At 34.0% G+C, this 18,698-nt stretch overlaps 2 protein-coding genes and 1 long non-coding RNA gene across 3 annotated transcripts in view; all 3 read left to right on the top strand.

Moving 5' to 3' along the window:
- Positions 1–7,992, top strand: part of LOC101739064 (protein Wnt-5b) — an 81,021-nt gene extending 73,029 nt beyond the window's left edge. Inside the window, exons 6-7 of the mRNA XM_038021175.2 lie at positions 3,629–3,786; positions 4,856–7,992. Of these exons, the coding sequence (XP_037877103.1) occupies positions 3,629–3,786; positions 4,856–5,053 (356 nt within the window). The 3' untranslated portion in view covers positions 5,054–7,992. The remainder of the gene's footprint in view (positions 1–3,628; positions 3,787–4,855) is intronic.
- A 1,244-nt stretch (positions 7,993–9,236) lies between these two features.
- On the top strand, positions 9,237–9,986 carry LOC134201574 (uncharacterized). The gene is made up of 2 exons (XR_009976924.1): positions 9,237–9,376; positions 9,575–9,986. It is a non-coding gene; the product is annotated as an uncharacterized LOC134201574 (long non-coding RNA).
- Positions 9,987–11,445: 1,459 nt separating this feature from the next.
- LOC767623 (uncharacterized) lies at positions 11,446–15,569 on the top strand. Its single transcript, NM_001098276.1, is given in 6 exon segments — positions 11,446–11,472; positions 11,554–11,786; positions 12,876–13,005; positions 13,754–13,857; positions 14,385–14,591; positions 15,476–15,569. Coding segments are annotated over 6 exon segments (795 nt in total).
- The last annotated feature ends 3,129 nt before the right edge of the window (positions 15,570–18,698 follow it).

The following is an 18,698-nucleotide window of genomic DNA, read 5'->3' on the forward strand; positions in this document are numbered from 1 at the left end:
TTTAAATGTTGTGTTCTAACTACCGTCTAACAGTTATAGGAAATAATAAAGGAGGAAAAAATAATATGACGATAATAAAGACGAGATTAAACTGTGTGTGAAAGTAGTGTTTATTATATCCACGACTTGCAAAAACCGAGGAAATTTAGCAAATTTAATAATACTGTGAACTTTTTTGTTTGCCTACTGATTTTCTTTTTTTTTGTTGAGTGCCTATTTACAAGCTGTGTGTAACATCAATGGGGACTTTAAAAAAAACACTATTACAAAAATATAAATTTGATATCCGCAATGAATCTTACACTATTCATTCGTACGTAAACACAGGTAAAACGAAAAACGTAAAAAAATATTAGAAAACAGTTACTTTTTTGCAAACTTTAGAAGGAAAAATATCGATAACAAAAAAAATATGCTTTGTACATTAAATTTAACGAATCTAAAATAATGTAATGTAAATATCTCAGTATCAGTGATTTTAAGGACAAGCGCGCACATTATATTGCAAGATGTATTTTGCATTGGAGTCATACATTTTCGAATTAATTCGTTCTACCGTCATCAGCAATGCGTCGTGTGCTTAGGACCACATCACCTATCAGTTTATGCTTATCAATAAATATTCTCTCAAGTCAACAAAATAACAAAGTAAGCCCTGGGTACACTGCACAGTAATTAAGTTCGAATTTAGATTACTCCCTGAACACTAGTTTCATACCCGATCCTGTACACCGAATGGTTAACAGTCGACGTCGCCCAAAGCACGTCATTACAGATCCTCGCGATCCATTAACGGTGCTTTTAGGCACCACAAGCACCGGTCACCGTCCTCGTCGAACCCGTCGCTTGCGACTAAGGGCTCGACGAACGAATTAACACATAGACACAGTCCACTGAGTTTCTCGCCGGATCTTCTCAGTGGGTCGCGTTTCTACCCGACCTACCGACTTACCTAACAACTCAAGAGCAGCTGCTTCGCGAATGAATCTACTACCGTTACGGAATCGCGATCCGCTGAGAAGATCCGGCGAGAAACTCAGCGGGCTAATGCATGATTTACGTTGCACATCGAAAAACAATATTCTTGTTCGCGTTTTGATAGTCCATTGTTTTCGTTCAGTAACAAATTAACCACAGTTAAATTCCCACGCTAAATTAGCCACAGTTCCCTTAACTGGCTTTCCGTATACACGATTTGATTCGAAATGGCTAGCATCTAACGGTCATCATTGCCTTCCGTATAGTGCAGTTAATGTCCCACGATTAATAATCCCATTCTGTTCGTGTCAAGCTTAAATGCTGGTTAATGTTTAAGACATGGAAACGATTTGTTTTAATTAAGATCTACTCGGGTAATTGTTCGGTCTCTTGTGAGTTATGCGGTGTTGAATTTTTTGCTGACTTCAAAAAAGGAGGAGGTTTTGAATAGTTTGATTGCATTGTTTATGTGTGTGTTTATCTGAAAACTTTTTTATGGATGAACTGATGTGATGATTTGAAAGCTTGTGCTACTCATGTGGTCCGATTTAAGTTATATCAAGATCTGAGCAGTACCTACTTTATGAGTTATCCTTGTATACCTTAAACGAGCGTCTTAAATATGTTGTTAAGTAAAACTTTATTGTTAAATAATTTTTTTAACTTTGATCGATTTTTATTTCGTCTTAACGCTTTCAATGTTTTTTACTGTCTTTGGCTACTTAAAACTTTCCGATACATTTTATAGAAACTATACTAATATATAAATCTACAGTGGTTTTACGGATGTTCCCTTATAACTACTGAACCGTCTAGTCAAATTATAATTTGAATTTCTGTCTCGTCGGATTCTCTACACCTTCTTCTTTTTCTTCTGGTCCTTATCCCACATCTTGTGAGATCGACGCAGCATGCCCTATCATTTATTTATTTATTAAGTTGCACCAACAAAGCGATCATCGATACAAAACACTGAACAATTAACAAAAGTTCATGGCAGATGTCACCTCAATTATAGGTACAATCGACAGTGCATTAACAACAAAAATAAAAAATAAAAATTATAGAACTAAGATTTGATTACATTTCATTGATTGCTTAAGATTAATTTATATTTAATTGGGAAATGATCCGCGATGATGATCATCATGAATTATAATTCCGTTTTTTTTCTCCTCCTACTCTACACCACTGCGGCTAATTAAGTTTTTACGAGTCACCTTTGAAATTTACGAACTACATAGCTCCCGCCATTATTCCGGAGGGTTCATTCGATTTTTAAATCCACGTTTTATTGCGTTCCGGCAGTTTATGTGGCCGTTAAGTTTTTTTTTTTTTTATTTTTAAATTAGTTCGAAGTTTTAATTTAGTATCGCTTTTGAAATACGTTAATAGTTTAAAAAAACGTAATCGAATTCGGTGTCCTTAAAGTTGTATTAGAAGTAAGAATTTCTAAACAGAATTTAATGGCTCGTATAATTTGTTAGTAATAACTTTAATTTCAAAGACAGTAGACATAGACATCATGAAAACTACTTATTTTTTATTGCTTAGATAGGTGGATGAACTCACCTGGTTACTTAAGTGGTTACCGGAGCCCATAGACATCTATTACGTAAATGCCGCCACCCGCCTCGAGACGAGTTGTAGGGTCTCCATTTTATCAGTAGAACAACTGCCCCGCCCTTCAAACCGAAACGCATTACTGGTTTACGGCAGAAATAGGCGGGGTGGTGGTACCGTGCGGGCTCACAAGACGTTCTACCATCAATAAACCAAGTAATTTTACAGTTTGATCTCGGGTTTTTTATTATCATTATATTATTGCCAAAGTTTCGAATACTTCGTAATCTTCATGGTCATAGGCACAGAACACTATTACTTGGTCATAGGCGACTAAGGTTCTGTTCTACGATAGTTGAATATTGTGCTAACTACCGTTAATTGTTTCAAATTTTTTTAAGGGAATTGTATGACTTTGTTAACTGAGACATTTAAGTCATGTCTTATTTTAATTTATATTTTTATTTTTATGAAAAATGATAACATGGAGTGAAATGAAATGAAGATGATTGATTTGAGACATTAATCATCTGGGATGAATTTAAATGAAATGAGATGATAAGGTATGAAATATCATCTCAGTAAAATGGTGGTCATTTACTGTAATTTTTTCATTGGACTTTTTGGAGTATCCCGAGAAGTTACGTCCAGCGGCTTTGTTTCATTTTCCCACATTTGGGCACTTTTACAGATATTAAACAGTTAATAAACCACCGTTATTACACATTTAAACCTGAAGATACACTAAATAGACAAAATAACACACAAGCTCACTCCCGCGTTCCCGCCAAAAAGTCCGTTTCTTTAAAGAAATAATTATAGAATCTTTCAATTCTAATTATAAATTCAAATACGCTTATGCGCGAACAATCCCAATTTTCACGGTGATAACATTGAAGATGATGCTTCACACCAGCCGAATTCAGTTGATCATTTCCACCGTACTTAACACACGTGAATGTTGATGGGATTTTTAAGGAAAGAGACAAAGATAGATCTTCTATTTTATTACGTAGCGGTGTTTTTTTTTTCAAAATTATTGGCGACTCGAAATCGAATTTTTAGTAACTTTTTGCTCGTATTTCAGGCGATTATCTGAGAGACCGATACGAAGGCGCAACAGAAGTGAAAGTTTCGAGACGAGGGAAGCTGCGTCTCAGAAATCCGAGGTACAGCCTGCCGACAGCACAAGATCTGGTGTACTTGGAAGAGTCGCCGAATTACTGTGTCAAGAATGAGTCTTTGGTACGTGCTTTTGTTATTACCAGAGAGAGAGCGCATAAGGATACCAGACTGCCTAGTGAGCCGTAAATGCATTCTAGAATACGTGAATACATCCAGAGCCCAATTAGTTTCTCGTCAGTGGGTAGCGATTACAAACGGTGATAGATTCAGCGAAGCACTGCTCTTCAGTGGCGTAGCGTGAGTGTCAGCCGCCCGGGGCGGAAGACAATTTTGCCGCCTTTTTATTTAGGTACTTCATTTTGATGTATACTATACATTAATTCTAGATTTTTTTTTGGCAAGAGCAGTTATCATTATTTTACATTATACCTACAGGTAAGATTTTAAATAAAAAAGTTTATCTAAGTGTTACAATCGCGTTTATTAATACAAAACGTTAATTTATATACAATTACATAAATAAAGTACGTATTGAATACTTACACAGTGTAATTCAGGTAAACGGAGCGGAAAAGTTCAATTTTTCACAATGTTGAATCACAACCACTACACGTAGGTACTTATTTGCAAAAATATCAATGTTTTAAAGCGTAACATAAATTACGATACGTCAATGTGAAATGGACAGCTGACAATCCATCAATAAAACTTTCTTTGAATTGTGAAAGCATCACGTACTTCCTTATTATTATAATATTACTATTACAATAAGCCCGTTTAACTTGAAAATTGGTAGACGAATCTTTTTATAGCTTAAATGGTTCGACGAGCTCAAGGCCCGCTTGGTGTTCAGTGGTAACCGGAGCCCATAGACATCTACAACGTAAATGCCGCCACCCACCTCGAGTTAGTTTGGTTTGCTAACTAAACATGAGTTTTTCTCTAGTTTTTTAACTAGTCGAAATTGTATTGTTCTCATCGAATAAGATTCGAGCAATTCTCGATGATCACCGCCATCTTTTGACGCTTCACGTAAAACAAACAAGCTTAGTATTGCCAGCTCTTGATATTTTCAAATTTAACAGACCAAATATCAACAGGAATGTGCTCGAGTTTATTCAACGAACATGATAGATAGAGATATCCTTCACTGCTTAAAATAAAAAAATAAAAAGGTTTTTTTTTTTAGGGCTCCCTCGGTACTTCTGGCCGAGAATGCAACAGGACTTCCTTAGGCTTAGACGGGTGCTCATTACTGTGCTGCGGAAGAGGTTACAACACTAAAAGAATAATGATGAAAGAACGATGTCAGTGCAAGTTCCACTGGTGCTGCCACGTGAAATGCAATACTTGTGTCAAATCCACCGAACTTTATACTTGTAAATAATCATATGATCTGCTTATTTTCGGAACGTTCATGCCGGAATAATTGACCTAGTGTTTACACGGAAAATATTCAGTGCAGAATTATGAGTAATATCTAATGGTAGTAGGAGAATTTTTTTAGAGGGAGATTTTAAAAGTTATTATTAAAGCAATAATGTTCTTGTTGAAACGGTATGAAAAAATATGCTGTCTAGATTGTATTCAGCGAACAAAAGCCCACATAATTTCATTTACGATTTAAAACGAATGTTACTGGTAATGGTATTTTGGGATTTTAAATTTTGAAATTTCCCGCCAACTTAACTTGCCCGGTACCCGCGCGTCACTAGCGCTACGCATTGCCACAGTGTGTGCAACGTTTGAAAAAAGTCAGTCGTGAAATCATTAGCAGTTGGCAGTAAATCCGTATTTTATTAAACTTTAAAATTCAATAAAACTATGAGCCATCGTACATTTACAATCCTTAGTATTTTTAACCGACTTCAAAAAAGGAGGAGGTTCTCAATTCGACTGCATTTTTTTATTTTTGTTATCTCATAACTTTTGACTGGGTGAATCCGTTTTTTTTATTAGAAAGCTGACGCTTCCCGTGTGGTCCCATTTCAATTTAGTCCAAGTCTTAAACTTGCATTAAGTACGTGCGCGACAAATAGATGAAAAATTCAATAACTGAATATCACGCCAACCGATTTCGATGATTATTGTTTTTAGTGTATATTAATTTGTTTTGGAATATCTTTTTTATTCTATTTGAAGTCGGTTTTTGTTAAAGCATGTCTATTTATTGAGAACGTGTTTCATAATTATTAAGGTTTTATTTTAAACTATACTAGATACGTTAAATTATGAAGTTTTAGTTTTATTGTGAGATATCTTAAATGTGTACAGAAGTAATCTTATATATTATTTTACGCTAAGACTATTAATAATTATTTATAATTATGTATGTAGAGTGGTATATAAAAAATACTTATACCTAAATAATTATAGTAAATCAAATCAAATGAAATCAAATCAAAAATTTTTTATTCAACATAAATGAAAGTACATACTTGTTGAACGTCAAAAGAACTACCGCCAATTCACAAGAACTAGCCTCCGTCCTGAGAAGAATTGGCAAGAAACTCAGCGGGCATGTCTTTTTTTTTACATATAGAATTATTATTTATTTATTTTTTAATATTATTATTTTTTTAAATATGAATTTTTTACACTGAGTATTATAACGTAACAATTACTACAATATTGAAATGCCTGGAGCGAGCAACTCATTCCCACTTTGTAAAACTGTAGTAAAAAATTATAACAGTTTTTTTTGTTGCATAAATGTGTAGACGAGCTCACAGCCCATCTGGTGTTAAGTGGTTACCGGAGCCCATAGACATCTACAGCTAAATGCCGACCTCCACCTTGAGATATGAGTTCTAAGCTCTCAAGTATAGTTACAACGGCTGCCCCACCTTTCAAACCGAAACGCATTACTGCTTCACGTCAGAAACAGGCAGGGTGGTGGTACCTACCCGTGCGGACTCACAAGAGATCTTACCACCAGTACGTCATTAAAATTTTATGTGATATTTTATACTAGATTAAATACCCAAGACCTCACAGCACATTGCGTAGTGGAGCATTTAGACATCACAACGTAATTTCTGTCGCGTAGATGACATAAAAAGAGAAATAAAACTAGTGCTAAGGATACTCATATAACAGTCTGATACTCAGTGTTCATGCCAGTGCCCTCAATTCTTTTATAGCAATGTTAAATATGCTAGCCTTCTAAGGTGCTAAGCATCACAGTATAATGAATGAATGATTTATTTTATTTCAGACAACAACAACAAGTCCATATGTGTACATAGTATCATTGAAACATACTTAACATTACCAAAACCAATCATATAAAAAAGATACATTTTTTTTAAATAATTATCAGTAACATATTATTGTATTTCGCAATCATTCAATCATTCACTACCCGCTCTTCAACCACGCTGTACATCTCTCAATTTAAATATTATAAGAATAATATCAATTGCTAGAGTTTTATTACCACAAGAAGCTCCCTATGTATCTCAAGCCGGTACACTAAGTAACGGCTTAGTAGATTGAGAGGCTAAGGATAGGGTATGATAGTAGTTAGGTAGTTCTTATTCAAAATTGGACAGAACTTTGTGAAGCGATGCATTGCTCTTCAAGCATGAATTGTCTCTGATCACTATCACTCATGGATAACGATTAGAGCTAAAAGCTAAAGGCACAGTCAAATTGATTACCGGGACTATGAAACTGAATCGATATAATAGATGAATATAAAAATACAACTTCGCCTTATTGTGTCACCACACATCAACTTTGTTATATCTGTGGACTCCGGTAAACATTAGCACATGTGTGCTTATTGCGAGTATTTTAACGTTCTCGACAGCGTAAACGTTAATTCAAATTTGTATAGAGTTGGAACGTTTGCGTACGTTTGCCGCTAGGGGCGCTGTTCCAACTGCATACAAATTTGAATTAACGTTTACGCTATCGAGAACGTTAAAATACTCGCACTCAGCACACAGATGGCCTACTAACTTGTTTACTCAGCGAATGTAATTTAAAACATGCAGTGTATTTCATCATTACAGAAAAAGATCATTCGATAAATGTATCAAACAGATTTTTGCTAAATATGTTGTAACATTAACGATTCGTCCAACTGTAGATTGTTTTTGCCAATTAAATACAAATATTGTAAATAAAATGATAAAATCCTCAAGTGGTCATCAACATTTACATTAACTTTTAAATTAAAAAATTATCTGCATTAGAATGTCGTTGTAGTGAATTTGGTTAGTGAATTAAAGTACATAATTTAATGCATGCCATTGTACCTTTAAATCTATGACTCTTAGAGGCTATTTATTGTATGAAATAAATGTAATTGTTAATTAAGTGCTTTTTTCTTAATGTGTTTCTTTTTCTTCCTATTAATTTGTAAGTGAAGCGTTAATTTAGAATCTAATTACTATTAATGATACTAAAAAATTATTAAATTACATTACAGAATCTAATTACTAACAATGACAAAAAAATAGCAAATTAAGGTGCACACATACTTAATAAGATACTAGGTACTCAGTCGCAAACCTACCTACTTATTTTTTTACCGTCTACAGAATAAATAAAACTTAGTTAATATTAGTGTTGCTGTTCTGTAGTACTGTTTCTAAAGAAATATAAATTATAGGTATGATAAAATTTGCATGACAAGATGTGTATTGCTTATATGATATTAAAACACATCGTATTTTTTGTGAAACATTTTACAAGCCGCTTTATATAACACTATTCGAGTGTTTCCTGGCATTATTATTGTACTCTGACGTCAAGCATAGCGACAAAATTTTAAAGTTCAAAACGTCGGGAATAGAATAACTATAAAAAAGCAAGATATATGTACCTAACCGTAAAAGTTATTACGGCTATATATTTTTAAAGTATAACAAAGAAGAATGAACGTCCAGAAAAAAAAATTCACCATCCGACCTTGCCATCCAAACTTGTAGAATCGCTAAATTAAAAAAAAATCACACAATTTCGCGCCTCGCTTTCCACCAAAAAGTTCAAAAATAAAACTACAAATATACATATTAAAATTTTTTTAACATAGTGCCTAGCTTAATTCTACGTATGGCTCAAATTGTTATCTAATTCGACGCTTTCCGATACTCATCCGAAGAGAATTTAATCGTCATGGATTTAAAACGTAATACCACAATTTTGTAAACTTATAAGTCACAATTTTTTTTTTAAATAATCGCATTTCACACCACTATTTGTCCGTATTTTTGTCGGAACACGGTAAACGAAGTTGTGTGGATTGTTTTATTTAGTACATTTACTGTTTTTTTAGCCATAAGCGTGTAACAATGGTATTTGGTAACTGTTTAGCATCTGTGAAAGTGCTTAATTATTGTGGGAAAATCGAAGGGGAAAATAAATCAGTTGCTAGACGTGATTTTTCGGATTCTTCCAAAGAGTCCACTAATTTTCTGCAAAAAACCATTTTACCAACCAAAATTTTACTGAAACTCTCATCCCATCTCATCTCGTTTTATTGAATTGCGTCCTTCGATCAATAATACTACTAGATTCGCAATTAGCGCTTCAAAAACGGCCCGAAAAATAAGACCACAAATAAATTTGTGGTCTTATTTAAAATTAGTATGGTCCAATCATAGCCAACACTAAGATGTCAAAACGCTGCACTGCGCGTTCAAAAACTGAGTAAAAAACCACCGTAACACCAAGGTTTTGGAAGGAATATCTTTTTTTGGTAAATTTATATTATTATGTGTTTTTCATAAAATTATAAACACAATTATATTGTAAATAAAACACAATTTACGAATATTGTAATTGTTTGGCCAATGTTTGCAACAAGGCACCAACTATTGTAACAAACATCACCAATTCTTGAACAGGGAATGCATAGAGTAGTTTTGTTATTTTATAATGTTATTTTTGTTTGTAGATTTCCTAGTAGCCCCTTGTCGCTGTGCACAATGGATATATATTGTCGCGAAAGAAAGAGGAGAAGAAATATAGAACCCTTATAAAAATTCTAGAATTGTTCAATGGTGGTGGCAAATCAATGCAAAAAAGTATTAAAAAAACTTTATATGTATGTGTAAATATTTTAAGCGTATATGCTGAAAAGGATTTGTTTTCTGGGGGAAACGAACACAGCCATAAAATAAGCCTAAATTAAACTGATTATAGAAAAAATCATTGACATAAGATTACATTATATTTGTAAAAAAGAAACCGCTCATATAAAAATGACTTCTAAAAGACAGCTTTATAACAAACTGAATCTGTTTAAAGGTAATTAAACCTACATTATTGTTTTAATTACTTCTGTATAAAGAATACGTGGAAAACATGTTTCGTGTTTCCTTTCATATTTTTTTTACTTTATTCAATTTTATTTTTTATCACCTATTTGTTGTAATAGCGGCAATGTAAAATATTATCTACTACTTTTTTGAATCGGTCAAAAATAGTTGCGACCATACAAAACAAACCTAAAACAAATATGTATATTCTGCAACTCTATGTCTTTTAATACTTACTGTGTTCTGAGCATTGAAATGTAATACTAAGAACTACATCTAGTTCCACAATACAATAAGCACGAAATTTTAAACAAATATTTTTAACCTTATAAATTAGGCATTAAGTATCATTTTAGAATAAATATTTTTGTATTGATGTCTTTTTATGTTCAAGTGACATTTTAAATTTATTCCTTAATATTCTTTTTCTGACGAAAGGACCTAAATACATATATTTTGCAATGGTAATTAAACTTTATGTTTAAGTGTTAAGGTTTATAATAAACTGAAGTCGTTAACATTATTAAACTTTTTTCTAAGAAATGAAGATGTTTTCGTGTCTGCAAACGTGGCCACTGGAGCGTCTTATTTTTGTTCCTGATCTTTAATCTAGTACTATTATTGATCGAAGATTGCGTCCCAATTTATTACAATCTCAAAGAAATAAATTTCACCGTATTTCATCATTATTATTTTTTATATAACAGAATATATAAAAGATTTGGTTGTATGGTGTGATACTTTTGCCTTTCCTGTTAAAAAGTGAAACTATTACATTACAATTTAATTTGTCGGGACTTTTTGGAGGGAACGCGAGGTGTAAAGCAGTGCGATTTGTTTTATTTTGTCTATTTAGTGTTTCTTCAGGTTTAAATGTGTAATAGCGGTGGTTTATTAACTGTTTACTATCTGTGAAAGTGCACAAATGTGGGAAAATGAAACAAAGCCGTTGGACGTAACTTCTCGGGATCCTCCAAAAAGTCCACTGAAAAAATCTCAGTAAACGACCACCATTTTACAGAGATTATTTTCATCCCATATCTCATGTCATTTCATTTCACTCCATATTATCATTTTTCATAAAAAATATTCCATATCATATCAAATCATCTCATTTCAATTCATTTCATTTCATTTCATGCCATGCCATGCCATGCCATGTTTCATATTAAATTAATCAGCTTTATTTCATTTCATAATAATATATTTCATAAAAAAAAAAATGTACATATAAAAGATTAGGCTGTATTATGTGATACCTGTGCTTTTCCATTTGGAAAAATACAACTACTAGTACTACAAGACAGTTTAATTTATGTCGTCTGCCAATGTCAGTCTACTAGTTGATGTCGTTGTGAGTTGTCGTTTGTCAGTCTCTGCGTGGTCTCTGTCCGTATTTTTTGAAATTTGTTTGACCCTGTGTCGCTTTAAAATGGAAATCTCATCGCTCTAAATATCATAAGTAAAGTATTAAAATAAACAACAAAAATCTCAAACAATACTCAAAATGGAAGTCGACAACTTATCAAGACAGGTAAGGCACTTAAATTATTACATCAACAAGTTTCAAAACAAACAATGTATTTTTTTTAACATATTCGAATTTTTCATTTAGGTTGAAGAAATTGAAGCTTTAAAATCTATTTACACAGAAGAATTGACTATAGATAGTGAAATTACCAGGTCTTATACTATTAGAATTGAAGAAAATAAGAAAGAAGTGCTTCTTTACGTGACATTACCAGAAGATTACCCGTCGAGTTCTCCACCGAAATTCGAATTGTCTGCACCGTGGATGGACCGACAAACCAAAACGAATCTTCACAAAACCTTGCACGAAATATACTTGTAAGTATATTTAAATTTTTTTCTGTTTTCCAAATAACCATGTTGTCACATTGAAAATGCTGTTTATAAATTATTATTAGCAGACTTATGGTATTTTTTGTGGTCTTTTTTTCTCTAAAATCAACATGCTTTCAATATCCAAAAGTTATTACATTAAAAGTTATAACTTTGTTATTTGAGGTTTTTTTTTTAAACAGCTGGTGTTTTTAGCATTGCCATATATTTTGTGGATTTTTTCCAAATCACCATATTATTATGCTCATTTAAACATTTTTTTAATTACCAATATACATTAGACATAGCATGAATCACCATTTAATTACAAAAAAATCATTTTCTAAATTACCATTATTAGCCAGTCAATAGCCCATTTAGTCATAAAGCAACAAAATGGAAGGAATGGAATGGGGGCGCCATTTACCTATAATGAACACATTCTATTCTAACACAAGTTGACATAAAGAAAATATACACCACAATCACAGTAAACCTAATGGTGATTTTATTTGAATTAACCACAATATGTACATTTAACAATAGTGTCAATTCAACAACATTGACAGCATAGTGATTTTGGAAAAAATAATACCACAGAATACGAGTTCAGAAAGTAATTTATGAACAACATTTTAGGAAAGATATTATGGTAATTTAAAATAAATTTGATTATTTGATGATGGTAGTAAATCAAATGCTAATTTTGATTTAAAACATAGCCTCACAGCCTTACTATATAAAACATTTGAATTCATAATGATTGTTTGGGCATAGATATACCATTGCTATTTCATTCAAACAGTGATTTATGTCAGTTCTTTCTAAAAGTATTTAAATACTTAGTGGTTTCGTCTTTCTAAATGTTGATATTGGTCAAATACTGTGCAAACATTCTTACATAAATTGCAAAACACTTAATAATGTTTCGTAGCATTGATTTCCATATACAGCTGTCACCAATAATAGAGATTATAATATATCTTTTACAATTTTTTTTTTTTTTTCATTCAAGAAATAACTAATAAATAACATGAAACCCATCTAGGGTGTGATAAGTGTAATGAATTTAGACCTTAAATATATAATTTTCAGGGATAACGTCGGTGAAACTGTGATATTTCAATGGGTCGAGATGATAAGGGAAGTGTTACAAACCGTATGCAAAGTAGAAAAAAAAATTGAAGTCACGGAACCTAAAGTCGACAGTTTGGATCTCACTACGGTATATATTTTATAATAACCTTCTCTCTATAATAAACCTGAATGTTTTAAAGAAAGGAAAAATGCATAGGTAAATACAATAATCAGGTGTTTAATTTCTAGAGTTATATGACATGTCCTTCGTCAAATGAGATTTGAGGAGATATCTCAGTAGTCAGTGACTTGTCTATGCTTAATTATCTATTATTTTATAAAAAAAAGCTAAGATTATGATAGTAATAAGAAACATGCGGACAACCTGTACTCTGAGTGTAAAAACAACCCGGTGGAAGATCATGTCTAACACAAACTGGTAAAATTTAAATATTAACTATAGGTAAAACAATAATACTAATGTTTCCTTTATATAGTTATTCTGCTATTTCAACCTGAACAAAATAATGGGGTGTTATAGACATGTACTCATATAGCCATAGAGACAACAAGACAAGAGATAAGCACAATCATATGAATGTGGTATTACTTGTGGTAGGACCTCTTGCTAGTCCGCACGGGTAAGTACCACCACGCCGTCTATGTCTGCCGTGAAGCAGTAACGCGTTTTGGTTTGAAGGGTGGGGTAGCCGTTGTAACTATACTGAGACCTTAGAACTTATATCTCAAGGTGGGTGGCGCATTTATGTTGTAGATATTTATGGGCTCCAGTAACCACTTAACACCAGGTTGGCTGTGAGATCGTCCACACATCTAAGCATTAAAAAATAAAAAGGGCAATATATGTGAGATTTGTAATAATCATTATTTTTCAGATAGAAATAAACTGCCCTGAAATTACACATGGTGAAATCATAGCAGACAGGAAGAGCATATTCCAAGGACATGCAGCTGAAGTACACAGTATAGATGATGTAAAGTGAGTAGAGTAATCAATAGAAGCAATCATGCATTCTGGTCTAAAGGGTGTGATAGATATTATAAAACACAGTTGAGACTGATCAAAAGTCTCAAGTTAATAGCAGTAATCACTATAGATAGCACACATCAATGGTAATCACTTTGTAACTCCTATGAACTCTGGTAACCATCTCAAAAGATCCTTGGTCATGTATATGTGCAAAAAATATTGAGGTCCCTTAGGCATAAATGCTTGGGGTAATTTAATATAAAATCTGTTCAGAAATAAGAGCTATAAGCTTCTTATTCGCACTAGTCTGAGCGTACTGTGTGAGAAAGCAAGAGAGTTATCTGTAAAACTTGCTTACCTCTCAATATTTCAACAACCAATTCAAGTTAGTTAGTCTACAAAACATTTTGTAATCAATTATATTTTTCTCTAACCATGGTATGAGCAAACAAAATTAACCCATTCTACACTATAGTTTAAATGTTAGAATGACTAAAGTAAAAACAGAATTTTAGATGGATTGTCTTTTTTTTCAGAGCTGTACTAAATAAATTAAAACAGAACAGAAAGATCTTAAATGCTACACATAATATGTATGCATATAGAATAGAAAGAAAAACTGCCAAAGGTACGAATGTACTTCAAGACTGTGATGATGACGGGGAAGCTCACGCCGGAGGTAGAATGTTGCATCTACTGCAAGTTTTGAATCAGAAGAACACACTTGTTGTTGTGTCGAGATGGTGAGTTTGACTTTCATTAATCCTTATTTATGTCAGTAATAAGTCGACTAAAACTATAAGTCGTCGTGGCCTAAAGGATAAAACGTTCAGTGCATTCGTGTTGAGCGATGCACCGGTGTTCGAATCCCGCAGGCGGGTACCAATTTTTCTAATAAAATACGTATTTAACAAATGTTCACGATTGACTTCCACGGTGAAGAATAACATCGTGTAATAAAAATCAAACCCGCAAAATTATAATTTGCGTAATTACTGGTGGTAGGACCTCTTGTGAGTCCACACGGGTAGGTACCACCACCCTGCCTATTTCTACCGTGAAGCAGTAATGCGTATCGGTTTGAAGGGTGGGATAGCCGTTGTAACTATACTGAGAACTTATATCTCAAGGTGGGTGGTTACGTTGTAGATGTCCATGGGCTCCAGTAACCACTTAACACCAAGTGGGCTGTGAGCTCGTCCAACCATCTTAGCAATAAATAAATAAACTAAAGTTGTTTATATGGAACCTTAATAGTCAGGCTTCACGTGTAGAGTGCATGTTCGTAGTGCAAATTCCGTTTTCATTTGTTCATAAGTTTTTCAGTTAAGATAACCTTGAAATATAAATTTTGAGTCTAAGCCCAAAGTTCATTAAAAAAATTAAGAAATTCTTATTAAAATTACCTTCAGCATTACTAGTGTGAAACTTTTTGTAAATGTATGGTAAAGAATGAAGAGAAGAACTGATTTTATAAAAAAAGGGCCATCTGTTATATTTGCAAATAAGACATTAAAATTAAAGTGGAGTTGCATAGTGTTTTAAAGTTATTTAAATGAATGTGTGGTGAGAGTGCTTTCAAAGTATTACAAAAAATATTTTTGAAATACATGAAATATTTTGCCAGGTATGGAGGAGTACAATTAGGGCCGGACAGATTCCGTCACATAAACAATGCAAGCCGACAAGTGATTCAGCAAGCTGGACTATTAAAGAAATGACTTTGACATTATAATATTAGTTTAATATTGTACATAGGATACTGTTTTGTTTTAAAATTAAATTTGATTTTTTGTGTACCAAGTTGTTGTTGTTTATTTAATTAATTTGAAATTGTATAATGACACTGCGGAAAAACACCAATTTTCATATTCGTTTTTTGTCAATTAATTTTCTCTGTACCAGTACCATCGCCCTGCCTATTTCTGCTGTAAACCATTGTACTCTAAACTGAGAACTAAAGCTCAGTTCTAAAGGCGAGTAGCCGCATTTGCATTACTGATGTCTATAAGCTTTAAAAACCACTTAGAATCAGGGCCGTTAGCTCTATTGTCCACAATGAAAAAAAAACAATGTAGCTACAACATTATAGATTATATATTTTTTTTTTTTTTTTTTTTTTTTTTTTTTTTTTTTTTTTTTTTTTTTTTTTTTTTTTTTTTTTTTCTCTCTTTTTATCTACAATCAGTATCCAGTACTTTTATTAGATGAGTTGAAATTTTCTAAGTCAGTAAGAGCGTGACTCCAGCGAGCCATCTACTCTAAATTTAAGATTTGTCATTGAACTATATGACGTCTTTTCTCTTGAGCCTTTTACCGTAACTTCGTTTTTTCAAGGCGGCAGCCAGATTGTTTGGGTGCTTTTCCAGTCTTTCGTGGTGTTTTTGTTTAAATTTTACGATTTCCTGCATTATTGTAGGCATCCCTAGTTCTTTGTGTATTTCAGTGTTTGTGACCAACCACGGAACACCACTTATGGAGCGCAAGATACAGTTTTGCATTCTTTGTATAATACTGATATTCGAATTGCAGGCGCTACCCCATAATTCGATTCCGTACAGCCAAACTGGCTTAAGGATAACTTTGTAAATTAAAAGTTTGTTGTCAACACTCAGCTTGCTGTTACGTCCCAACAGCCAATGGAGATTTTTGTATCGGATGTTTAGTTCCTGTCTCTTAGTTTGAATGTGGTGTTTCCATGTTAGGCGGCGGTCCAAGTGCATTCCCAGGTATCTTACATTGTCTTGATGGGGCAATATAGCGTTATTAACATGGACAGGTGGACAATCACCTTTTCGCAATGTGAATGTAACATGTACCGACTTGTTTGCACTGGCTTTTATTCGCCACTTGTGTAGCCATGTGGATATTTTATCAAGACCTTTTTGCAATCTTTGTGATGCTACAAAACGATCCGTGTGACTCACCAATATTGCAGTATCATCGGCGAATGTTGCAGTGGTAACATCATTAACCTCAGGTAGGTCAGCAGTGTATATAGTATATAATAGTGGTCCCAGGACTGATCCCTGTGGTACACCTGCTGAGATATCGCAGAATCGTGACAAAGAATCCCCTTCTTTCACCTGGAATATTCTGTCTGCGAGATACGATTTTAGCAGACAATAATACTGATGAGGTAGCGCTGCCTTTAATTTATACAGGAGGCCTTTATGCCACACTTTATCAAAGGCCTGCTGTATATCTAGAAACGCCGAGGAGCAGTAGAGTTTTTCTTCCAAACTTTTGCGTATTTTTTCACAGACTCTGTGAACTTGTTCGACCGTGCCATGATTTCGTCTAAACCCAAATTGATGATCAGGAATGATTTTTTCGTCATTGAGGATTGGGACAAGTCTACCTTTCAGGAGCTTCTCGAAAACTTTGGAAAGTATTGGCAGCAAGCTTATAGGTCGGTATGAGGATACTTCATTGGGTGGTTTGCCCATCTTGTGAATCATAATTATGTGAGATACTTTCCAGGCCATTGGAAAATACTGGACTCTTAGTATGCTATTATAGAGTGAAGTCAGGAACACTACCACCTTCCTTGGAATTTGTTTTAATATCTCCTTGGTTATAAGATCATATCCGGGAGCCTTTTTATCCTGTAGTTTTGATATAACTCTCCAAACTTCGCGTACTGTGACTGGCCGCTGTGGGGGTAGCATTTGGAAGTCTTGTAGCAGAATTTCATTGATATGTTCCTCATGTACTAAATCTATGTCAGCATTTGGTTTAAAAACTGATTCAAGATGTTGAGCGAATGCGTTTGCTTTTTCTTGAGATGTTCGCGCCCAACCATTCATGGTTTTTATCGGAGGTTTGAATGACTGAGGTCTGCTATAATTCTTGGTGAATTTCCACAACGAGTAATTAGTTGCTGCAGTGGCTGTTAGTGTCACGAGACGATCCTCCAACGTTTTATTGTGCCAGTTGTTCAGTATTTCTTTTAGTTGAACCGCACTCCTATACAGCGCTTTCTTGTCTGCTTCTAATCTGCTTTGGTGCCAGACTCTTCTAAGCCTCCTCTTTTCCAGTACTGCCTTTCTGACTTCCAATGGATAGTTTATACGAGTTTTTACAGACTCTTCTTCAGGCGTGGACACCCAGCATGCTTCTTGGATCAGATTAGTTATGTATCTAGTCGCATTTTCAATATCATCAGGTGTTTTCAGAGCTACTTTCAGGTCAATTTTTTCATCAAGGGTTTCCCTGAACGATTTCCAGTCAGTGCTTTTATTACTCAATTTTTCAGGTGTCGTATATTCTATCACCATTGTACTCAAATTTAGCAGGACTGGAGTGTGGTCTGTGGAGCTGTCATAGCACGACTCAGATTTGATATAGTGTGTTGAAAACCCTTTCAAAATAAAGAAGTCCAATAGGTCTGGAATTTTATTTGGGTCTGAGGGCCAGTAAGTCGGTTCCCCAGTTGAAACTGTGGTTAATTTGCAATCATCCACACAGAGCTTCAACTGTCGTCCTCTTGTGGTCGTTAGTCTCGAGCCCCAGTAAGTGCATTTTGCATTCCAGTCTCCACCCACGACAAAGCGATTTCCGAGACTTTGGAAGAAATCTATGAACATATCCCCCATGATTTTATGCTTTGGCGGACAGTATATTGCTGACAAGTTAAAACAACCACTTTTGTCTTCAATTAGTATTGTAGTGGCTTGAATGTGATCGGTTTTGTAGCCAGGCATTGGGTGGTGTTTAATGGATTTTCGTACTATTATTGCTGTTCCTGCATGTCCAGTACCATCAGGGTGAGTAGTGACGTAACACACATAGTTTTTGAATTTTATACTAGAGGACGCGGTACAGTGAGCCTCGGAGATTAGCAGCAC

Source organism: Bombyx mori, chromosome 28, assembly GCF_030269925.1.
Source record: "Bombyx mori chromosome 28, ASM3026992v2".
NCBI lineage: Eukaryota > Metazoa > Arthropoda > Insecta > Lepidoptera > Bombycidae > Bombyx > Bombyx mori.